This window comes from Callithrix jacchus, chromosome 12 (assembly GCF_049354715.1).
Source record: "Callithrix jacchus isolate 240 chromosome 12, calJac240_pri, whole genome shotgun sequence".
NCBI lineage: Eukaryota > Metazoa > Chordata > Mammalia > Primates > Cebidae > Callithrix > Callithrix jacchus.
The window spans coordinates 6,416,747-6,440,422 of record NC_133513.1 but is presented as its reverse complement, the minus strand read 5'-3'; the positions used below and the strand labels follow the sequence as shown (position 1 = coordinate 6,440,422).

Here is a 23,676-nt window from a genome sequence, read left to right as displayed (position 1 = left end):
CTCCTGTCACCTGTGCGCCCTCAGCACCTACCTCCTCCCCAGCCTTCCAGGTCCTGCTCTCAGTTGCAGATTGAGAGGGAGGGGCATCTATAGGGTCGGAAAGATCAGGCTGGCAGGGGCTCCGGGGCGGCGCACAGCCGGGCACAGGGCCAGGCTCCGGCACATCCACCACGCGCAAGCCATCTTTGCAACTCACTTTTATTGTTTCTTTATAAACTTCCTCTCCCATGGAGGAATATATTGTTATAGTCATTAGCTTATCTCTTTTTTTAAAAACTCTATGCTAACAGCAATGGAGCCAAAAGGAGGAAAAACATAAGCTACGATAGAAAGGCACTTAGAACCTGTTAAAATACTGATATCCTGGAATGTGCAACAACAAACCAACGACAACCACGAAAAGTACGCCGGCCCTTCCGAGCCTGGTCTGTCACCGAACCGCATGCTGAGCTCGTCGGCCTTCCAGTGCCCTGTTCCTCCGCTCCGCTCGAGTCAGAAACCTGTGACCCCACCAGGGACTTAAGGCCTGGGGCCCTCACAGGGGTGGGGGGTGCTCGGGGCCTGCATGGGGCCCGAAGAAAGGAGACCAGCTCCTACCTTGCTCATAGCCCCTTCGAGGGGCAGAGCCAGCGAGGCGGGGCCCTGTCAGGGCTGGAGTCCGAAGCCCAGCGGCAGGTCAGGCTGGGTCAGGGTGACCCCTCTGGGACAGAAGGGCAGTCTGGGAGAGGGTGGGGTCAGCAAAGCTGCCAGAGGATCTGCCGGGCCACTGAGGACCCCGGTGCTATCCAGGCAGCTGCCTCGTTCTACGGATGGGGAGGTGGAAAGGCTGGGCCATTCGGAGGCCTGGTGACAGGGCAAGCCTAGAAGCCAGAACTCCCAGCCACCAGGCAAGAAAGGGAGCAGAGGGGAGGCCCCAGATGGGGGATGCATGGATGCATCCATCTCCCAGGGTGTCCTGGGATGGGATTAAGGGGCACAAGGCCTTCCAGCACCCTTAAATGGTTCTGGCCCCTGCCAGGGTCCTTGTGAGTGGCACAGAACCTGAGGGAGCCCAGTGGGTATTGGGGTGGGGAAGCGCCTCTGAGATAGCAGCTTGGAAGGAAAAAGCTTGAGGAAGCAAGTGTCACAGGTGGTGAGGGAAGGCCACTGCTTCCCTCAGGCCTTCAGTCCACAGCCTCTAGAAAGTTCCAACACAGCACTGGCTGGGAGACCCTCCCCTGCATGCTGTCACTTGGAGCCCCAGACCAGGAGCTGTGTCCCAGCCATCCTCCCCGTCCTGGTGCAGGACCAAGGCCCGCAGGCCTCTTGCAGGGGGCACTGCCCAGGCCAGGCCCAGCGGGGGTGGAAACAGGAAGACCGGGTGATGGGTCTGGCCCCACATGCTCCCTGAGCCAGGGCCCAGGCCACTCTGTCCTGGCATTACACCTGGCCTGTTACCTCCCCTCGCCAGCTCAGGGGTTCAGATGGGCTTCCCACTGTCCCAGGGTGCCCCAAGGTAGAGGAAGGAGGCCCCCAGGTGCAGGGACGGAGTGGTCAGTTATTCCCTCAGTCTGGAGGCGGCGTCCCTTGGGCAGTGCTGTCAGCCTGGCCTAGGGGGGAGAAGGGCAACTGTGGAGCGGGGCCTCCCTTCTAACTAGCAGGAGGCGCCTTGTCCTGGGGGGCATGCTTCTGCCTGGGGCTTTGAAGGGGCCCACATCTGTCTTGCTTTCCCTCTGGAGGCAGGGTCAGAGAGAAAGGGGTCCAAGGAGCCCCCAGGACAGGGGCTGGGTAAGCCTAGGAGGGAAGAGTGGGCCTCTGATCCCTCTCTCAGGAAGGGGGAGCCTGGTGCCAACAGGGAGGGCACATGCCACCCCACCCACCCTTTCTGCTGGAGAAGGGGTAGTCATTGGGTGAGGGAGGTGCCAGGGTGGGAGAAACGGGAGGACGGGCAGGGACAAGCCTCACAGAAGCTGAGAGCTGGGTGGCGGGGGGGCCAGAGGGGAGCGAGGCATCAGCACCCAGGAGCAGAGCTCTCCCCAAATGGCAGGCCAGCCCCACTCGGGGACCAGGGGACCAGCCATGAATGACCTAGCACCATCCTTACTCCCTGGCGGGCTGGGCTGGGGCTGCCCAGGCAGTAGGACATTATTGCTATTTCACAGAAGAGTTTCCGTTCGTCAGGGGGCTGTGCCAGGAGCTGCCGGCAGGGCTGTCAGTTGTCCACAGGGTGGGCTCAGTTCACCACAGCCGGTTTGAGCAGCACGGAGCCCGGCGGGATGACCACCCAGCCAGGAGCCAGTGCCTCTGGGCTGCTGGCAGCGGAGTTGACGCCCGTGGACAGGTCTAGCACGGTGCCCGGCAGCAGGGGTAGTCCGTCGGGGCTTGGCCGGGAGCAGCTGCTCTCCGTCCTTTCAAGGGGTGTTTTGCGGCCCTCCATGCCCAGGGCCCTGGCAGACACTGACCCACGCCCCTTCTCTACCTCGCCCTTGCCACCAGCAGAGCCAGCAAGGAGGGAGACCACAGGCAAGCCCAGTCCGCCTGCCCCGAAGGGCGAGGGTAGCAGCGGGTTCTTGGCCAGATTGAGAGGCAGCACGGGTCCCGGCAGCCCAGGACCCATGCCCCCTCCACCTCCACTGCCCCCACCACTGCCACAAGCCAGGGCACTGAGGTCGAGGGGGCCAGGAGCCAGGGGCAGGGGCAGGCCAGGCAGGCTGGGGCCTCCAAAGAGGGCGGCTGGGTTAGGGATGATGATCTGGGCCCCGCTGACATAGGGGCTGCCGTCGGGGACGGGCAGTGGTGGCTTGGGGGGTGGGCGCAGCTGCAGGAGCTCTTGCTGCTCATGGGACACGAAGTGGCCGTGGGCCTTGATGTGCTTGCGCAGTGAGCTGGGGTCCGTGTAGCGCTTGTGGCAGCCGGGCATCTTGCAGTAGTAGGGCTTGTCCACATAGTGGGTGCGAGTGTGCTTAAAGCGGTCACTGGAGTTGGAATAGCGCTTGTTGCAGCCCTCATAGGGGCAGACGTAGGGCTTCTCACCTGCAGGGTGGCGGGGCCGCTGTGAGGGGAGTCTCCCTTGAGTCCCCATGCACTCAACATCCCCCGGGCCGAGCACTCCTGGGAGCACAGATGCCCCAATTCTGGGGACAGGGGACAATCCCAACACATGGCATGAGATCTGCCCCTGGCAGGGCACAGAGGCTGAGAACCCAGCCTGGCTGACTCCAGCTCTGCCTGGCCTAACCCTGCACCCTCTGCTACAGAGGATGTGCCTTTCAGCAGCAGAACATGGCCTCAGAGGCCAGGCCCAGTGGCTCACGCCTGTAATCCCAACATTTTGGGAGGCCAGGGCAGGCAGATCACTTGAGGTCAGGAGTTTGAGACCACCCTGGCCAACATGGTAAAACCCTGTCTCTACTAAAAACACAAAAATTAGCTGGGCATGGTGGCAGATGCCTGTAATCCTAGCTACCTGGGAGGCTGAGGCAGGATAATCACTTGAACCCAGAGATAGAAGTTGCAGTGAGCCAAGATCATGCCACTGCACTCCAGCCTGTGAGTCTGTCTCAAGAAAAAAAAAAAACCATGGCCTTGGAGATCACCTGGCACAAGGTGCCCAGCACAGGCCTCGCCATAGGGAATGCTGCCTGGACACCACCGCCCTCACTCAACAATGTGGCTCAAGGTTCACCAGGCATCTGCTGCTACCCTGGCCACAGCAGGGGGCCACATGTAGCAACTGACCCCTTGACACATGGCTTTCCACCTGGAGACGGGCTGCCAATGTGAAATAAACACTAGGCTTCCTGAGGCTTTGTCATGACATGAGGAACTTCAGTGTCTCACGTATTTGTCTTTAATACTGAATTGATAAAACATTGGAGGCACCGGGTCAATGAAACATATTGCAATTAATTTCACCCATTTCTTCTTATGATTTTTTTTTGAGACAGAGTTTTGCTCTTGTTGCCCAGGCTGGAGTGCAATGGTGTGATCTCAGCTCACTGCAGCCTCCACCTCCTGGGTTCAAGTGGTTCTCCTGCCTCAGCCTCTCACGTAGCTGGGATTACAAGTATGTGCCACCATGCCTGGCCAATTTTGTATTTTTAGTAGAGGCAGGGTTTCTCCATGTTGGTCAGGCTGGTCTCGAACTCTCTACCTCAGGTGATGTGCCCCCCTCAGCCCCCCAAAGTGTTGGGATTACAGGCATGAGCCACCACACCTGTTAATTTCACCCATTTCTTTTTATTGCTTTTTATGCATCGATTAGGAAACTTAAAATTATGCCTGTGGCTCCAACAGCCAGAGCTGTCCTGCTGAGGGCCTGGGCTGTAATGAGGAGTGAAGCTGACCCAACCTCAGCGATCACAGAGGTGGCATTAGTCAGATGATACAGACGGGACCCAGAAAATGACACTGGTGCTCCAAGAGCACGTGCTGGGTGGGGGTCTGACCCTTAGGGGTTTCCCCCAGCAAACTGCATTGGGAAAGGGACTCCTGGACGGCCCTCATCTCTGAGGCTCGGGCCTTACTCATAGTCCTCTCCTCCTGGGGCCCTGCCCAGCCAGTCTCAGCTGAGCATCCCCTTCATGGGCTGAGCTGCCTGGCCTGGCCTCAGCCTCTTACCTGTGTGTGACCGGTTGTGGATCTTCAGGTTCTCCAGGCGAGAGAAGCTCTTGCTGCAGGTCGGGCAGCGGTGCGGCTTCTCATTGGTGTGTGTGCGGATGTGGATGAGCATCTTGTACCTGCGCCGGGGAGGGCAGGGGGTGCGGCTCAGCTCGTTGAAGACCCTAGCCCTCCCTCCACCCCTCTCTCCCCCGCCCTCACCTGGCATTGAAGCCTCGGCCGTGGCGGGCACAACCCTCCCAGTGGCAGCAGTACCCGGCGTCCTTCTCGGGCTTGACGTGGTAGTCGTTGACATGGTCCACCAGGTCTTGCAGGAGCTCAAAGAGCTGGTTACACTGTGGGGGCCGGGAAGGGTTCTGAGCCCATGCAGGGTGGCCTGCCCAGACTCCACACCACTCTTCCTGGCCCCCACTCACCTTGGCCCAGCGACACACTAGCTGCTTAGGCAGGGGCAGGTCTGGCGAGAGGCACTTGTCCTTGGGAGGGGTAAGGAAGGAGGAGGCAGGCAGGTGCAGGGTTCCCCCGGAGCCCAGGGGCAGAAAGAATTGAAAGGAGCTGGGGACACCGTCCAAATAGCGCAGTGGCTGGAAGTCCTGGGGTGTGAAGGGAGAACTGGTCAGGGTCCCTCTGGCCCAGAGCCCCCCTGTCCCATCTGCAGTGTGTTGAATGGTGTCCTCAAACATTCAGGTCCCCCTCTCCCCAGCCTTTAACTGTGCATGTGGCCTTATTTGGATATAGGGTCTCTGCAGACATCATCAAGTTAAGATTAGGTCTTATTAGATTATGGTGGGCCCTACATTCAGTGACTTCTGTCTTTTAAAATAATTTTATTTTATTTTATTTTTTGAGACAGAGTCTTACTCTGTCACCAGGTTAGTCACAAACTCCTGACCTAAGGTGATCCACCTGCCTTGGCCTCCCAAATTACAGGATTACAGGCGTGAGCCACCGTGCATGGCAAATTTTATTTTCTTAATTTTAAAAAATTAAATATGGGTGCCATGGCTCATGCTTACAATCCCAGCACTTTGGGGAGGCCAAGGTGGGTGGATCACTTGAGGTCAGGAGTTCGAGACCAGCCTGGCCAACATGGTGAAACCCCTTCTCTACTAAAAATACAAAAAGGAAGCGAGTATGGTGGCGCATGCCTATAATCCCAGCTACTTGGGAGGCTGAGACAGGAGACTCGCTTGAATCCAGGAGGCTGAGGTTGCAGTGAGCCAAGATCATGCCACTGCACTCCAGCTTGGGTGACAGAGCTAGACTGTCTCAAAAAAAAAAAAAAAAAAAAAAAAAAAAAAAAAATATATATATATATATATATATATATAGAGAGAGAGAGAGAGAGAGAGAGAGAGAGAGAGAGAGGGAGGGAGAGGGAGAGGGAGAGGGGGAGAGAGGGAGAGAGGGAGAGAGGGAGAGAGGGAGAGAGGGAGAGAGGGAGAGAGGGAGAGATGGGGTCTTGCTGTGTTGCCCAGGCTAGTTTTGAACTCCGACGCTCAAGTGATCTTCCCACCTTGGCCTCTGAAAGTGCTGGGATTACAGGTGTGAGCCACCGTGTCTGGCCATGACTGGTGTCTTTATAAGAGAAAGCAGAGAGATTCAGACACAAAGGCCGTGTGAAGACAGGGCAGAGCCTGGAGTGAAGCAGCTACCAGACTAGGAGTGCCAGGCACTGCCAGAAGCCAGGAGAGAGGCAGGGAAGGTTCTCCCCCAGAGCTTTCCAGGTAGACTCCAGCCTCCAGAACTATGGGGGGTAACGTCTGTTTTTTTTGTTTGCTTTTGTTTTGAGATGGAGTCTCACTCTATCACCCAGGCTGGAGTGCAGTGGTGCAATCTGAGCTCACTGCATCCTCCGCCTCCCGGGTTCAAGCAATTCTGCCTCAGCCTCCCAAGTAGTTGGGACTACAGGTGCGTGCCACCATGCCCGGCTAATTTTTTTGTAATTTTAGTAGAGACAGGGTTTCACTGTGCTAGCCAGGATGGTCTTGATCTCCTGACCCCGTTATCTGCCCACCTCGGCCTCCCAAAGTGCTGAGATTACAGGCGTGAGCCCCCACGCCTAGCCTACATCAGTTGTTTTAAACAACTCAGAGTTGGGGATACTTGGTGGTGGCAGCCCCAGGAAACCAGTCCACCCCTCTCCCTGGAACTCTAAGCCTTCCTTACCGAGGCACTGGGCACTGGAGGCAGGTCCCCATTGCCCTGGCGCTCGGGGGACAGCGAGCTGCTGCCATTGGGGGAGTCCAGCCCAGATGGTGGTGACAAGCTGAGGTCCACGAGCGGGGCTGCTGAAAAGCGTCCCTCCACTTTCTCAGGGAACTTGGGGTTCAGCAGGAAGCCTGAGGGAGAGGCACAATTCAGGGAGTGCTGGAACACGGAGGCCTTGGGGGGCCAGGTCTTCCTGCCTCCAAACCCCCACTGTAACCTTGGGAGCAGACACCCTCCACACTCCCAGACCACGCTTAGAGCTTGGAGCCCTGGAATCTGAGGAGCAGCCTGTAGAGCTGACAGATGTGTGACGCTGCCCACCACCTCTGACCTTCACCAGCCGCAAGAGCTTGGCCACCAGGAACCAGGAGCAAGAATTGTCTGCTTTACAGACGGGACTGGTCTGGCACACAGGTTAATACCAGAACAGGACTCAAACCCAGGGCCCCTGGGTCCCTGTCAGACGGGCAGGTAGGAACCTTTCTAACTTTTCCCAGGCCCCTCCAGCCTCAGTGCTCCCTCTTGAAAAGTGGCAGGTTCAGGCTGGGCTGCTCCCCACAGCCTCCCAGGCAGACAAGCGGTGAATCTGGTTCTCAGCTAAATCTGCACTTGGAGGCAGAGCAGACGCAGTGCACACCACCCTGGGCCTGAGCGCTGGGCATCCCTGAGAGGCATCTGCTGGGCTGGGACCCAGTCTCTACTGCCAGGGTGCAGGTCCTGGGACTTCCGCCACTCCTAAATGCCTGGTTGCCCAACCAGCTGCTCCAGCTCTGCCTAGAGGCCTCTGTTTACATTGTGCCCCAGCCACGTGAACTGGGCATCGCAGCTGTCACCCCTCCAGACATACACTGGTGGGCGGATGGAAGGACAAGCATGTGGGCTTCCTGTCAACCCGAACCTGAGAGGGGCTGCAGCCACAGGCTGGTGGACACACTTGGCCATTCTCCCCATCACCATAGCTGGATCAGGGTGGCTGAGTCCCCATGCCCTGCCCAGGGCCAGTACCTGAGGGTGGGGAGCCCGGAGAGCCAGGCGTGGGGCTGTCGTCCACCAGGCCCAGCTCCCTGTGCAGAGCGCGAGGCCGGACTACACCCAGCGTCCTCTCTCGCTTCTCTCTCGCCGCCCGGAGCTTGGTGATGCTTAGCTTCAGGTCGAGCGGCTCGTCCAAGGAGTGCATGGTGAGGGGTCTGGAGCTTGAGGTGGCAGCAGGCAGTGGGGGCGCTCCCAGCTGGTCTTCAGGCAGGAACCTGGGGAAGGACAGGAGCTGTGCTGGGTCCCAGGCACTGGGACCCCTGACTCCTCCTCAGGCTGCACTCGTGACCTTCTAACAGGAGCAGGAGCAGGGCACAGTATGAGGTTGTCTCCTGGGTAGGGAGACCCTCCAAGAGACCTGGCCTGCAGCTATCTTGGGAGGACAGCCAACGACTTCCTCGGAGATTTCACATCCGCTTCCCACAAGTCTCCTGGGGAAGACACAGCTCATGTTCTCCATGAGCCTGAATTTTATTTGTCGACAGGATCTTGCTCTGTCACTCAGGCTGGAGTGCAGTGGCACGATCATAGCTCACTGCAGTCTCAACCTCCTAGGCTCAAGCAATCCTCCCATCTCAGCCTCCCTGGTAGTTGGGACTACAGGCATGCACCACTCCTGACTAATTAAAAAAAAAAAATTTTTTTTCCTGGTAGAGATGGGGTCTCACCATGTTGCCCAAGCTGACCTCGAACTCCCAGCCTCAAGCGATCCTCCTGCCTTGGTCTCCCAAAATGCTGGGATTACAAGCCTGAGCCACCAGACTCGGCAAAACTGAATCTTTTAGAGGCATCCCCTCAGATGGCAGAGCTAAGAAGTACCAGAGCTATCAGATTCAAGGCCTGAAGCCAAACCTCCCAAGAACTGGCTAGCAGCGTCCCAACAGCCATTTCTGACAGAGCAGGAGCCATGTTCAGGACTCCTGCCCTGTTTGACCCTAAAGATCTAGAACTAGGCCAGGGTGCAAGGGGCATCCTCCTAGGTGGCCGGCAGGCAGCCACGCTCACCTCCAAGAAAACAGGCTGAGAGCTCGCACCAGGCAAGCTGAGGAAGTGGGCACAGCTAGGGGCCCCACCTCTCCCTGCAGAGGCCTGGGGGAGAGGCTTCACAATTCAGGGAGACCGAGGGCTCCAGGCCACCACCAGGGGGCAGCTGGGGACTGCGGCCTGGCCAGGCCAGCTGGGGCAGCGTTGGCAGACTCGACCAGCTCTATCTGGTGATTAACATATAAATGTGTAGAAATTATTTTTTTTTACTGGAGATGATATTCTCTTAATATAACTTCCCATGCTGTAATTTCACTTAGCATTTTTCACTGGGTCATTTTCATTTTCTTTTTGGAATGGAATCTCTCAGTCACCCAGGCTGGAGTGCAGTGGCACCTCACCGCAACCTCAGCCTCCCGGGTTCAAGCAATTCTGCCTCGGCCTCCCGAGTATCTGGGATTACAGGTGTACACCACCACACTCAGCTAGTTTTTCTGTTTTTAGTAGAGATGGGGTTTCACCATGTTGGCCAAACTGGTCTTGAACTCCTGAGTTCAGTTGATCTGCCCACCTCAGCCTCCCAAAGTGTTGGGATTACAGGTGTGAGCCACCGCGCCCGGCCTGGTGTAATTTTCTTCAGATGCAAATGATCTAACAGTATCCACTGACCCAAAAACAAGGTCAGTGCTTCATTCTAAACACAGACTTGACATTCACAGCAGGGGTCTTTTCCCAAGAGGTGAAACATGGTATTTCCTTGCCTTTGTTCATTGGGATTACTATACCTTCTATCTGCCACACAATCATACTGTGAGTCCCGTCCTCCTCAGTACCAGAGGGCGGCCATGGTGGACATAACTACTACATGGTGAAATACTTCGGATATTCTCACAGCATGGCTGTGAGTGGCAGAGCTGCCCGGACGCTCCCCATGGGTCAAGACAGGAGGGCAGCCCCCACGTCCCCACTCAGGGCCTTGATCCAGCCTTATCCATTTACCCTAACAAGCTCCCCTTCCTGCCCTGACTCTCCAAGCAAGTAGGGCACAAAATGGTCCCCCCTTCACTGGAGACCCTCTGCTTCTAGGGATACATCCTAAGACCCCACCCCCAACATGGCTGACATGGGGGTCTCAGCACAGGGAGGCTGCCCACCTTTCCAAGGTTATGTCATCAGAACCAGGGCAGCTGCACTTGGCCGTGGGACCCAGGTCTGCCACTTGCCCCTGTGGGAGTGGTCAGATTGTTTGAATTTGCCTCCCAGGCCATGAATGGACCAGGGGATCCCAGAGATTCGGGGGTGGGGGGGGCGGGGTAGGGACGAGACCCTAGCCAGCAGGTGGCTGGGTGACAGTGATGGATGGACCTGGGTCGCCTCCATCGTTTGTCTGGCTGGACAGGGAGCTGCCCTCGGCCTGAACCCCCCCACCAGTTACATCCGTCTATCTATGTCTATCGTCCTTCTTCTACCTGTTTATTTTTAGACACAGGCGCAGTCCAGCCTCCCCAAAGCTCCTCTGTGCTGGGAGCCTGGACGAGGAGGAAGGAAGTAAATATTTATGCTGATGAAGAATTCAGGAGCCAGGAAGGGCTGGTGGCCTGGTCCCTTAGCTGGCCCAGGGCCACAGGCCTCCCCACAGCCTCTGTCCTCGCCCCCACCCCCACCCTTCCGGAGAAGGGGACCATAAGGGCAGGATGGTTTGGGAACTGGGAATTCCAGCTGACGGTGACTCTCACTGGCAGCGCTGCCCAAGCAACATCCTTTGGCACCTGCCCCACTGCCTCCCCAGGATAGATGGGGACTTCGGGGAGCCAGGGGATCCTAGGGCCTGCAGGGGACACTTCCCCAGGAGGAGCCTGTCTCCCAGGGTGGGGCCAGCCACACTGCCCAAAGCCAGAGGGGACACTCCAGTGCCCCTCCTTTCATCAGCAGGCCCAGTCCCCAGGGGCACCCCACACACACTTCCTGCCGCTGGGTCCTGCCAGGGAGACTGGGTTCATTCCAATGCAGGCCAGAGCCCAGCCCAGCGCCTGCCTCCCCGCCCCCTGAAAGGAAGGCACTGCCCCTAGTCCTACACCTCCCAGCACCCCCGTCTACCCCGTTCCAGGCCCTCCCCACCCAGAATTTTTCCTCCTATGGAGGCCCCACCCCAGAGGGGAGACAGTCTCTGACCTGGCCTTAGTCCTGACCTTGGCCAACCTTAAAGCCTCCCCTTCTAACACCCCCCCCACCCCACCCCACCCCACGCTCGGCAGCAGCCAGTTCTGGGCTCTGCTCAGCGCTTTGTTCCCAGCTGGGTGAAGGGGGCAGGCGAGAGCCAGGTTCCTGCTCTCCTGAAAGCCTTGGAGGCTCGGAGCAGGGAGCCGAGGGCGTGGAACCTACAAACCCAGAGTGAAGCCCACGAGCGGGCGGCCGTGGCCCTCCCCAGCATGAGGCCGGCTGCCTGGCTCCGGACAAGTTCAGCTAGAGGCCCCAGGCGCTGATTACTGCGGGGTCCCCAGGGCAGGAGCCGGCTCTTGGTCAGATGGGGCACCCCATGGGGGCTCCCCGGTCCTAGTGCAAGGCCTGCAGGCCCCACGCCCCTCTGCGCCTTCTGGCCTAGCCTCCCGTGCCTCAGTTTCCCCCCTAGTGGGACAGCGCGGCGTGGAGGGCGCACGGAGCCCAGGGCGGCGTCTGGAGCGCCCAGCCCGGTATGCGCGCAGCGTAGCGCCTCCACACACAAGGGCCCAGGGATTTGGGTGAGGGGTGGGGGTGTCAGTGGGGGCTGAGGGCCGCCGCGGTAGTCGCGGACCCAGGCGCTGCTGCGCGGTTCCTCCAGCTGCAAAAGGAACTAATTAGAGAGGGGTGAGCAGGAGGAAGCGGCTGCGGCGAGGTAGGCAGCGCGCGGGGGCGGCCGCGGGGACCACCGGGGCGGCGGGGGTTGCGGGGGACCGCGCCCGGCCCTCCCTACCCCCCCAGGGCGGGGGTCACCCCGAGGGTGGGCTGGGCGGGCCCCCCGCCGCCCCGGCCGAGACAATGGCTGCTATTGTGTGCCCGCCGGCAGCCAGAGCAGACGGCCCCCAGCTGCATGCAGCGCTGGCGAGCCACCCGCCCCCGGTCCCAGGCCCCTGGCCCCGGTCAGGCCAGGTAGCCGAGGAGCCCAACCCCCAGCAGGCAGGGCCTGCCACTGTCCCCACCCTATCTACTGGAAGGTACTGGGCGCCCCAGCACACTCAGGGAAACCGAGGCCCGGAAGAGGCAGCCTCTTCCAGGGCCCCTTGGCCTGGAGTGGGTCATATACCAGAGAGGAGGGTAAAGGACCATTAAGCATGTGACCACGTGGCAGGCCCATCTCTCCATGGATTCACTGAGCCCTCTACAACCTCTCCTGGCAGTAGCTGCTGGCTTTTTCCTGGTCTCACAGATGGGGAAACTGAGGCTTGAGATCAGCGGGCTAACTGGGAGCTGGCTGGTGTCTTGCTTTGAATAAATCTCTTAGACCAGGTGTGGTGGCTCATGCTTGTAAGCCCAGCATTTTGGGAAGTCAAGGCAGGAGAATCCCTTGAGCCCAGGAGTGCCACAGCAGCCAGGGCAACATGGCAAAATCCCATTTCTACAAAAAATACAAAAATTAGCTGTGCATGGAGGCAGGCACCTGTGGTCCCAGCTACTCGGGAGGCTGAGGTGGGAGGATCGCCTAAGCCTGGGGAGATCGAGGTGGCAGTGAGCCAAGATCACACCACTGCACTCCAGACTGTCTCAAAACAACAAAAAAAGCCTCCTCCTTTCCTGCTTGGGGGAGGGTGGTTGGCAGGCCCTGACCCTGTGGGGGTGCAGGGTGCATGGCGGGGGATGTGCACCCACTACTCAGTTTCTCTGTGGAGGGAAGCGGGCCATTCTGTAAGATGGCACTGCATCCCTGCCCTGCTCCCAGCAGCATGGGTCAGGTGAGTGAACAGCGTGGCAGCTGTCAAGGGCAATGTGAGGGACATCCCTTGCCTTGGAGTGTCTTGCAAGGGCCCGTTTGGTCAGCTGGGGCCATTTAGCTAAAGACTTGAGGACAAGGCCTCAAGATGCATCTCTCAGAAGTCTATGTGGTCACCGTTTTTTTTTTTTTTTTTTTTTTAAAGAGACGGGGTTTCACCATTTTTTGTTTCAAAGAGACGGTCAGGAGTTTGGCCAGGCTGGTCTCAAACTCCTGACCTCAAGTGATTCACCGGCCTTGGCCTCCCAAAGTGCTGGGATTACAGGCATTGAGCCTCGGCGCCCGGCCTTTTTTTTTCTTTTGAGACAGTCTTGCTCTGTTGCCAGGCTGGAGTGCAGGGCGCAATCTCGGCTCACTGCGACCTCTGCCTCCCGGGTTCAAGCAATTCTCCTGCCTCAGCCTCCCGAGTAGCTGGGACTACAGGTGTGCACCGCCACGCCCAGCTAATTTTTGAATTTTAGTAGAGACGGGGTTTCACCATGTTGGCCAGGATGGTCTTGATCTCAACCTGTGATCCACCCACCTTGCCCTCCCAAAGTGCTGGGATTACAGGCGTGAAGAGACAGGGTCTTGCTCTGTCTCCCAGGCTGGAGTGCAGCAGTGCAGTGGTGATCATAGCTAACTGCAGCCTGGGCTCAAGAGATCCTCCTTCTCAGCCTCCAGAGCAGCTGAGACCCGACCACCATACCCAGCTAATGTTTAAGTTTTTTATTCTGCAGAGATGGAGTCTCACTGTGTCATCCAGGCTGGTCTCTAATGCCTGGACTCAATCCATCCTCCTGTCTCTGCTTCCCGAAGTGTGAGGATTACAGGCAGGAGCCACCACGCCCAGCCCATGGTCTTCTTATTGAACAGAAAGGAGAAGCGAGTCCCTCGCAACTCCTGTACCGGTCAGTGAAGCCCTGCTCTGTGGGTGTCCTTGAGTCTATTACTGGAACCATCACTTCAGCACTCTGGTCTTACAAATGGGGAAACCGAGGGCTGAAGGGGGAGGCATCCAGCCCAGGCTACACAAGTAGGTGGTAAACCCAGGACTGGAAGCCATGGGCAAACAGCATGATGACAGTACCCACAGCCAGGTGCGGACAGTCATGCCACTCCTGTGACGGCACGTACTACTTCATTCCCATTTTACAGATGCAAAAATGAGGCACAGGGGAGTGAAGTGGCCCATCTGGAGTTACACAGCTTGTCCGTGGCAGCTGGGTTTCAACCCCAGGTGAGTCCAGAAGGCAAATTCACCATTGGCCCTTCCTATGCCAGGGGCTCAGGCTTGGTACCCCCTCCCTACCCAGGGACTTGTGGGACTAGGAGGGACAGCAGAGCAGGCAGTGGGCAGGCACTGGAGGGGATGTCTGGGGTGGGGGGCCCACCCGGAGGCTTGGAGAGCCAAAGACAGATCCGCTGCCAAAGCAAACGGCCCCACAGCCCCGAATTCCTGGGAACCAGCTGCAGCTCCTGCTCCAGCCAAGAGCTCCACCCTCCTTGTCCGCCCAGCATCGGGGGCTGGAGGGCAGGGGCAGGGCCTGCTGGGGGCCCCAGGCAGGAGGCCTCGTCCCCTCAGGGCCCTCCTTCCTGACCAGGCTCCAAACCTGGGGCCCCACTTGCCTCTGCTGCTTCCTCCTCAGGCGTCCCTTCAGTCTGAGCCTCGTCTCCCTCATCCCAAATGGGATCATACACGGACCCCCACGTTGGGTTTTGGGGAGACACCAGTGCATTGCTGCACATCAAATCATCATCGACTGCTTTGCATTCGTGTGTCAACGTTCGCCTTGGAGAACTGCCTGGCGCATAGTAGGTGCTTAGTGAGATACGTTGAATGAATCGTCACCAACGTGCGTGAGCCCTGCGCCTTTGGCCCGCCTACTGCCGTGAAGGCAGCTGAGTGGGGCCTGGCCGTCCTCTCTGTGCTCACAGACACTGCAGTCTCACCTGGAACCAGGAGACCTGGGCTCTGCCGCCTGCCAGTCAGTGTGCCCCTTGAACGAGCCTGTGCCCCTCAGAGAGCCTCAGGCCTCTGCCCTCTTGGGGAAGGACCACAGCTGGCCCTAACCACCTTCTGGAGCCTGACTGCATCCAAGAGCACTAGAAGGCCCCGGGAGGCCTGATGGGCTCTGGCCGCAGAGAGGACTCCTCCCAGGACTGGGGAGGGAGGAGCTTATCCGGAGGCCTGGGCCCAGCAGATCCCAGGAGAGGGGCCAGGGCAGGCGGCACTTCCTGGAAGACTGGGGGTGGGGGTAGGGGTTCACCGTCCCTGGGAACCTTTGGCTCAGTAGGCATCCCCTCCCCCTCCCAAGATGAGGCACTCAGCCAGCACCCCCAGGCCTTTTGGAAGGGCAGACCCCCCCAGCCTGGGTGGGAACACAAGGGGCCCCAGATGACTCAGCCAAATTGAGCTCTGCTGTCTGCCATGGGGTCCTCAGGAAAGCACCTGAAGATGGGACATGCCAGGGATCCCGGCTCCGCGTGTTCACGGAGTGAGCCCCAGGGCCAGGCTGCCTGGTTCCCGCCCCCTGTGCCACCCCTGGCTGTGGGAACTCAGAAGGGCCCCGCTGTTTCTGAGCCTTGGTTCCTTGTTGGTAACACAGGAGCCACGGCAATGGTCCCTGAGACTCAGGGTATCCTGTAAGGGATGGCCTCATCCCCATGCCTGCCACAAAAAGGGTGCCAGCTACTGCTAGCCCTGAGGATTCTTGTTTCCAGCCCCAGGCTGGGGCTGCCCTGTGCAGTAACTTGGGCCTGCCAAGGTCACCCAGATAATTCAGGCAGAGCTGAAGCTGCAAGATGCGTCGGACGGTTTCCCTGCCCCGCACCAGCCCGGGCTTCCTAGGCAATGCCCCGCCAGATGCACTTCCTTCTCCAGCGCCAACAGGGAGGGTGACACTGGGCTCTGGGAGCCCTGGCACACACACGCACACTCACACAGATGGCCGTGGCAGTCCAGCTGCAGGGCCGGCCTGGCACAGAGGCCTCCCCATTCTGGTGGCTCGGGCCCCACTGCAGTGGCCTCCACCCTCTGCTGCCAGTCCGCTGCTGCACCTTTGCAAAACTATGTCTGGTATTTTCCTGTCTGCCCAGCTCTGGGGGGTCCTTGGAGCTATGAACGCCACCTGCACCTGGGCCCCAGCCAGAGGAAAGCCCGATCCGCAGCCCCCACACCTGCCCACCCACCCGAGCTGGGAAGGGAGGGAGGGACCACAGCACTGGGCCCGGCCACCCAAATCCCTGGGAGGGACTGGCACGAGGGAGGGAGACAGGGACGTACACCCAGGAAGGCTGAGGCGTAGGCAGCCCAGGCACTGCCATGCAGCACTGCCATTCTCTGGGGACCCAGCCAGAGTGTTCTGGGGCCAGCAAAGGTATGGCCAGTGTCGCACAGTACGTGAATAGGCCCCCACGGCATCCCAGGTGTATAGACATCTGTGCACAAATGCGGCACACAGGACGTGACAGGGGCAGGACTCAGGAGCCTTGGCTTATGGGGGAAAGTAGGATGGGGCCCTGTCCTCAGGGAAGGAAACACCATGCTTCCGAAGCCAAGCCTGGCTGTAGGCAGATCTGACAAGGAGCTCCTAAGTCCTGGGGTCGGGCAGGCCCGTGGCCAACTGTGAACAGCACCCGCCAGCCAACCCTGAGCGCAGGAGCGGGTGCCACAGGCGGTGGACCTTGGCCTGCCCTCCTGCCGTGGTTCTCCACGCATTCATGCGTTCCAATGCCAGTCCCTGCTAGATTAAACCAGGCCTTGAGGGTGCCCGGACCGAGGTGGGGAGTGAGAAGCAGTGTCCGCGGAGGAGAAACAGTGTCAGGGGCGGCTGCTCCTGCCGGGGGTTAGGCACAGAGCCGGCCTCATGGACACAGGGCGAAGAGCCTCAGGGTGGTGGGAGCCCTGCGGGCCAGTGCCCGGTCAGCATGCCTGCTGTACACTGTCCCGTCACCCTGATGACCCCACAAACAGATACCATTTTCCCCATTTTCCATTTGGGGAAACCTGCCATCATTACGGAGCCAGTAAGGAGCACAGCTGGGTTCGCCTCCAGACCTCAAAGCCCAATGCCACAGAAGCCCAGAGGCATGGCCTGGCTGACCCGCAGTGACCCTGCCAGTCATGGAGTAGAGGAGGAGGGAGGAGAGGAAGAGGCCCCTCAAGGAGGCTGGGCCAGAACCCAGAGGCCACTGGGGAGCCACAGAGTGCTCTACATAGAGGAGTGCCACCTACCCTCTCAGCCCAGAGCCTCCTGCCACAGGCCTCTCCTTTGGCATATCCCTTCCCCAGGATCCCTTGCCCTCTGAGAACCTGATGCTCCCAGGTGCCAGCTCCTCCCTCACCACCACCCATGCCCCCCTGTTCTCCAGCCACCATCCCCTTCTGCCCCTTCCTCCTGCAAGCGCTCCCTGGTTCACCCTCCCTGACCTCGGCCCCTGGAGCTGCACATGGGCTGTGTGTCCAGATGCCCGAGAGCCTGCTGGGCAAAGACTTGCCTCTGTCCACCCCCGCTGGAGGCAGGCTGCCCTGGTCCAAGTCCTTGCCAATGCATCACTGAAGTCACAGTATCACCATGCACAGTGTTGTGAGCACGGCCCCGACCCTTAGCCCCAGATCTCCCCTAGCATTCAGAGCCTCCTTCCAAGAAGGGAGGCTGGGAGTGGGCTGGGATACGTCTGGGACCCTGGGCAGCTCCAAACCCACTGTGGCTACTGAAGAGGAGGCCTCACCAGCAGACCCCTGCCCCAGTTCCCACGGCTCCTGGCCCGGAGCCTACTGCTTCCACCTGAGAGACCTGGGCAGTGGGGCAGAGGACCCAGAATGAGAAAAGCGGGCATAGGCCCACTTTCCCATCCACAGGACGGGGCCTGCCTAGAGGGGAACTGCAGCTCCATCGCTCCAGTCACTCGCCTTACATGGCACAGTGGCACCTGCCCTTCACACCTCCCAACACCTGGCACTCCACAAATGAGTCCATGTCGTTCACGTGTTCATTCACTCGACAGGTGTTCCCACCCTCACCCCAGGTGGAGGGCAGGGCTAGGAATGGGGGGGTTCACACCTCAAGAGGGATGTGACTTGACCATGGTCAAGGCTAGAAGCAGGGCCTAGTCTCCTGACTTCCTGTCCCAGGCAAGGGACCCAGGAACAGAGCTGGACAAGGGTGGACTGGCCTATAGGAACTGCTCTGGCCAGCTGGGATAGTGAGAAGGGCCCAGTTTCCCCCAGCTCCATCTCCTGCCACTCCCACCCAGCCCTGGCCCCAAGCCCCAGAACAGCTGGGCAAGAGCAGGCCCAGCAGGGCACCACACACACCGGACTCCAGCCCACGCCCTCCTCCCGGCCACGGGCCCCGCCCTGCTCTCCCACTCTGGCAGAAAGCAAGTCCAGAAGCCGGGGGCAGCCTCCAAAGCCATCGAAGTCCTTTTCCTTCCAAAGGAAAACACCCACTGGCAGTGTCTGCCAGACCTGGCAGCTCCAAGCCCTCGGGGCCCAGTGTCCCCAGAACCAAGCAGGGTGACCATTAGGTGTCCTGTGGGGTCCTGGGGGAGGGCGGGGCTGGCAGGGAGACGGGTGCCAGCACAGGGTGGCAGGACTTCAGGACAGGGAGGACAATGGAGGCCCCTACCGCCTTGTGGGGAAGTGACCTCCCAGCTCAGGGTCAGCCTGCCTGAAGCTGGGGTAGAGAGTGGGGGCTCTGAATGAAGGAGGGAGTGGCCCAGGGGAGAACAGGCCCAGGCAGGCTGGGACATGCCAGACAGCCCCAGGCAGACGATGCTGGAAAAGAAGAGAAGCTCCTTCCAGACACATTGGCCCTCATTAGGCCCTTGTAGTGGATGTGGGGGGCAGGAGTGGAGCTGGGGGGGATTCCCAGGCTGGACCAATGTTTCAGGGTCGGGGCCAGACAGCCCTGGACACCAGTTCCCTTCTGTCCTTCCCAGATCCTGAGTGACCTTGGGCCAAATCCTTGAATGTCTCAGAGCCTCAGTTTCCCCCCACCAGCCTCCGACAGCCTCTTGACTCCCAGGTCCCATTGAGGCTGGCCTGGGAAAGTGCTGCGCCAATGGTGGGGACCCTCTGTGTGACAGGCAGGACTGTTTTCCTGAGGCTCCCAGCCACGGGCTGACTCAGGCCACTCAGCCAGCCGTCTCCTGGGGCCTCTGTCGGCTTCCCACCCACCCTTGGCCATGACTGGAGGAAAGGGCCAGGGCTGGGTGTGCATCCCCTCCCCGGCAGCCATCTGCCAAGGCTGGAGTTTGCGTGCACGCAACATGTGACGCTCATAGGCTGGCCCCTCCCTGTGGTGGGCACTACCTGGCCTCTCAGACATCGAAGACAAAGGCGAGAGGAGCCCAAGTCGCCCGCCCACCAGCCACCGCTGCTGTACGAGCCTCAGCCCCGCCCATCCCCCACCAGGGGCTGCTGGAGCAGATGGGAAGCCCCCACCCCCCAACTGAATCACTTCCCATCTCCATGCCCCCCAGGCCTGCTCAGCCCAGCCACCAGTTAACCAGAACCCTCCAGTCCATCTGGGGGAAGGGAGGGAGTGGAAGGCGGGTGCCCAGCCTCCGTGCCTGCCCAGCCTTACCCAGGGCTAAGCCAGAGCCAGGAGAGAAACCTGGGTCTCCTCCAGGCAGTGCCCTGCAGACCCACCACCATCACCACCAGGATGCCTCTCCAGTCCCAGGGAGCAAAGCAGTGCCTCCCACCCTGGCCCCCAGCAGAGCACTAGAGGTGCCTGTTGGAAGCACAGAGTCCCCGCCCCCAGCCACGCCTGACTTAGAATTCACCAGGGTGGGGCAGAGGTGGCCACCTCAGAAACCACTGGGCGACAGATGTGTCCTGGGAGACTGGCTAGGGCTGTGGTCCCCACACCCAGGGCGGGCAGCAGGCTAAGGCAGGGTGCACATTCCTGGGGATGTGAACCCCCACCCACATGGAGCCCTCGACCCATCTCTGTGGACCGTTTCACAGCCCTTGGGAGGGGAGGCAACTTAGGCAGAGGGTGGAGAGCCCCATCTTCCTGGCTGGTCCCAGAGACCCCCTAGCCAGCAGGGAGAGGGCTCTTACTGCTCAATACATACTCCCGCCAAGCCAGGGCCTCCCCCACTCCTTAGAAGGGCATTTATTTGGGTGAAGGAAAAACCACCCAGGACCTTCTGGGGTTCCCCTCTGGCCACAGTTACCTGCTGTGAAATAAAGTAACAATTATAGCCCTGAATAGAGGAAGGGATTCCGGGGACACTTCTCTGCAGCCACCCCTGCCCCAATCCTACCCAGTGCAGGGCCTCTGCCATGGAATCAATTTCCTCCTTGGGTGCCAGAGCCTCCTGTGCCTCCCCTGAGAGGCAGGAAACTGCGGAGGCCCCAGCACGCCTCCCCAGGAGCCCCACCTCAGATGCCCCCTCCAAGAGCTCCACATCTGGTCCCCCAGTCACAGCTGTCAACACCCTCCCTCATCCAGGGATTGCCCCAAACCCTGGCTGGCACTGGCCCTTGCCCCCAGGTCCAATTGGGGAATTCAGATTCCAGGCGAGTGGAGCAAGCTGGATAGAAATACACACGGGAAACCGTAGTCGGGAAAACACATTCTTCCTCCTATACTGCAGCCCAGACCCTGTGAGGATTAGGTGGTGAGAATACACTCCCACCGCCTGGGGCCAAGGCCAAGCCGGGAAGGAGGGTGGAGGGGAGGGTGGGGGCCTCGGAAATGGGGTCCAGGCCCTGAGGAGGGGCCCTAGGAGACCTTTGTCTTACCCCCACCTACCCATTCACCGCCAACCCCCACTTGTCCTCCCCAAGAGGGGAGCCCAGGTCGGGGGAGAAATCACTGTGGCCACCCAGTCACAAAAGCTTTGGGGGGACGAGGTTCACACGATTGTTTGCAGTGAGGTTTTGGGATGTCTGTGGCACCCAGTTATTCATCCTGGCTCCACCCACGGATAATTGAGAGTTAGCTTTTGTTGGCCTTACACCCTCTCTCCTTCCCCCAGCCCCCCTCCACCCAGGCTGCTCATGGACTCTGGAAGCTCACCTGGTCTGACCCATTAGTTTCATAGATGAGGCCGGGAGAGGGGAGGAGGAGCCTGACCCTAGGACCCCTGGAAGTTGGTGGTCGAGCCAAGACTTGAACCCAGGGCAGGAGACTCCCAGGCCAGGGGCTTCCCCTGGGTCACCCTCAAGGCTGTGACCAGGCTCCAGCCAATCCCCAGAAGCCACTGACCCCAAAAGCAGCAGTGCCTGGAAGTGGGGTGACTCACTGGCTTCCCAAGTCACCCCCTCCCCATTCGTGAGGGAGAGACTGGCAGGTGTCCCTGTTTAGAGAGCCAGGAGCAAGGAGAGAACTCCCCAGGGGGCCTGGGCCAGGGTCACTCAGGGGCCGAAGAGCCCCAGTTGGAGAGATTTAACACCAAAGGTCAAAGGTCACAGACAGGGAAGGGTGGGCAGGCACAGGGGGTCAGGGGGTCAGCGCTAATGGCAGCTCCGGAAAGGAGGGGGAGGAGAAAAGGCTGAGAAAAACAGGGTTGCTTCCAAGGGGTCCCCACACTCCCCAAAATGCCATCCCAAGACCCTGGCACTGTCTCCTGCTTGGCTGGCTGCAGACAGGGCCAAGCTGAGTTGGAGGTGGGCGGGGAAAATGGGCCAGGCTGGAGCTTGGCAAGGGGTGTCCCGGGAGGGGCCTCCCAGGTGCAGCCCCTCCCCCAGTGCGGGCCAGGCCAGCTAGGAGGCCCACCCTGGGCTCCAGGGAAAAGGAGAAGCAGAGGGGGAGGTCCGAGGTCACCCGGGAGGGGTGTGTGGGCTGGGCCTGGACAGCTGTAGCACTGTGGCACCAGAATGGGGCTTGGGGAGGGAGTGACCCAAGGGGCCAGTTTCCCCTCCCTTGAGCCTGGGGGCTGGAAGGCCCTCGGAAGCAGTGTCTCTGGGCTTCCTCCCCAGCCGCAGGCTGGCCCCACCTTTCCCTCCAGGATGCCAGGACAGGCAGGATGGCGGCCTACTACCCAGGGTGCCAGCCTCCCAGAACCATGGCCCAGGCCCTTTCCATGGCCCAGACCAAGCCCAGGCCTTGGCCAGGTCCCCAGCCAGCTTGGCTGCCCCCTGAGTGTCAAGCGGTTCCCTCCAGAGCCAAGATCCTGGGCTGTGATGGCTGGGGGCCCAGGGCCCCTCCCAGCATCCCTTCCAGCTTCCCAGGCCCCAGGGCAAGGGCTGGGCAGCTCCTTGAAACCATTGCTTCCCGGCCACCCTCTGGCTAGGCTGGGCGGGCCCTCCTGGACAGGCAGACAGGCAGCATGCTGCCCTGCTGTGGCCCGAGTACCCTGCTGAGCAGGGCAGCATGCCAAGGCCTCCAGGTGCCAGCCTGGATTCCAGCCCCATCCCAGGGGGCCAGCAGGGAAGCTGTGCGGGCTTCTCCTCCCTCGGGATGCACCTGCCTCGCCCCTTCCTCCACCCTCTCCAGACCCGCCCTCCGGCGAGTGTGGACCCCCCTGCCATCTCCTCCCTGCCAGGCCCCTCGCCTGCGTCCACCCAGACGGCAGGGGAGAAACAAGTGCCGGACTTGTCCCCGGCTCCCAGTCCTGCCCCCCAGGGACGCCCCTTCCCGTGGTCCAAGGGAGGACCCAGGCTTGCCAGGGGCAGCAGCAGGGAGACTTTCCTGGCCAAGGAAGGAGGCACCTTCCAAAGCCCTTCCTAGAAGCAGCCCAGGCGCGACCGAGAGGAGGGGCGGCTGCCCCGAACAACTTCGTGCCCAGGCTCCGGGTGCCCCCCTCTCACCTCGCCGCAAGCCCCCACTGCGGCCAACTTCCCAGCTGAAGTTTGCGCCCGCCCCGGGCCCGGCGGCGGCTCAGCCAGGTCTCCGGACGGAGGGAGGGAAGGAGAGAGAAGAAAGACCGAGAGCTCGAGGGACCCGGCCGGGGAGCCGGCGAGGGAGGGAGCGCGCGAGCCAGCGAGCAGGCGAACGCGGGGGCCTAGGCTAGGGCTCACAATGGCCCGGGGCGCGGACGCAGACCGGGGAGGCGACCCTCGGGCCCCGCAGCCTCGGCGCGACAGGCGCGTCCCCCCCGCCCCGGCCCAGTCCCCACGGCGCGACGCCCGGGGGGCTTCCTACCTCGGCGGCGGGGGCGGTCGGGCTCCGGGGTGCGGGCTCCGGCGGTCGGGGGGCGTGGGGGGCCGAGCGGGGGAGGGGCCGGGGCGGGCGGGGGCCGGGGCGCGAGGCTCACGGGGCGCGGGCTCCCCTGGCACGGCCGCCCGGCGCCCGGCCGCTCCGCCACATCTGCAGCTCCGGCAGGGAAGGTGGCCGCGGCGGCCGGGCCGTGCGGGGATGTCTTAGAGGGAGGGCGGGCGGGAGGAGGGAGGAGGGAGGCGGCGGGAGGAGGGCCCGGCGGCCGCGGAGGAGGGCGAGGAGGAGGGGCGCGGGGGGCGGCCTCCACCCCTCCCCTCGCTCGCTCCCGCCCTCCCAGCAAACCCCTCTCGCCGCCGCGGCCCCAGGCCCGGGGCGCCAGCTGCCAGGCGGGGCGTGCGCGTCGGGGGAGGGGGCGGCGGGACCCGGCGCTGGGCCCAGGGAGGGGGAGGGGAGGGCGGCGCGGCGGCGGGGAGCGGGCACCGGGAGAGAGGGGCGGGGAGGGAAAGGGGGCGCCGAGCCGCGCGCGTCCTCCTTGGCCCCATCTTCACGCCCCCCCCCGCAGCCCCGCCCCCGGCCCGAGGGCAGCGCTAGGACACGGCCGGGAGGTGGCCTAGGGGGGCGGGGGAGCCCGAGACGTCCCGCCCTCGGGGAAGCCCGGGGAGGGGGCCCGGCGCACGGGAGCAGAGAAAAAGCCCCGAAGACAGAGAAGATGGAGGAGGTCGCCGCGGCCGAGCGGGCGGGGACCCCTCTCCTCCTCCCTCGGGGTCACCTTGGCCAGGCCCCCCG

General features: G+C 61.1%; 1 protein-coding gene and 1 long non-coding RNA gene across 2 annotated transcripts; one reads left to right on the top strand and one right to left on the bottom strand.

Annotated features, from left to right (window-relative positions):
• Positions 1-184: 184 nt before the first annotated feature.
• On the bottom strand, positions 185-23,068 carry GLIS2 (GLIS family zinc finger 2). Its single transcript, XM_035266803.3, has 7 exons — positions 22,876-23,068; positions 7,816-8,057; positions 6,769-6,941; positions 5,016-5,192; positions 4,801-4,934; positions 4,600-4,718; positions 185-3,012 (listed from the first exon to the last, which is right to left on the bottom strand). The coding sequence occupies exons 2-7, from the start codon at positions 7,985-7,987 to the stop codon at positions 2,213-2,215; spliced, it is 1,575 nt and encodes a 524-aa protein (XP_035122694.1). The 5' UTR covers positions 7,988-8,057; positions 22,876-23,068; the 3' UTR covers positions 185-2,212.
• On the top strand, positions 13,542-15,394 carry LOC144578564 (uncharacterized). Its single transcript, XR_013524550.1, has 3 exons — positions 13,542-13,680; positions 13,928-14,009; positions 14,419-15,394. It is a non-coding gene; the product is annotated as an uncharacterized LOC144578564 (long non-coding RNA).
• Positions 23,069-23,676: the final 608 nt, after the last annotated feature.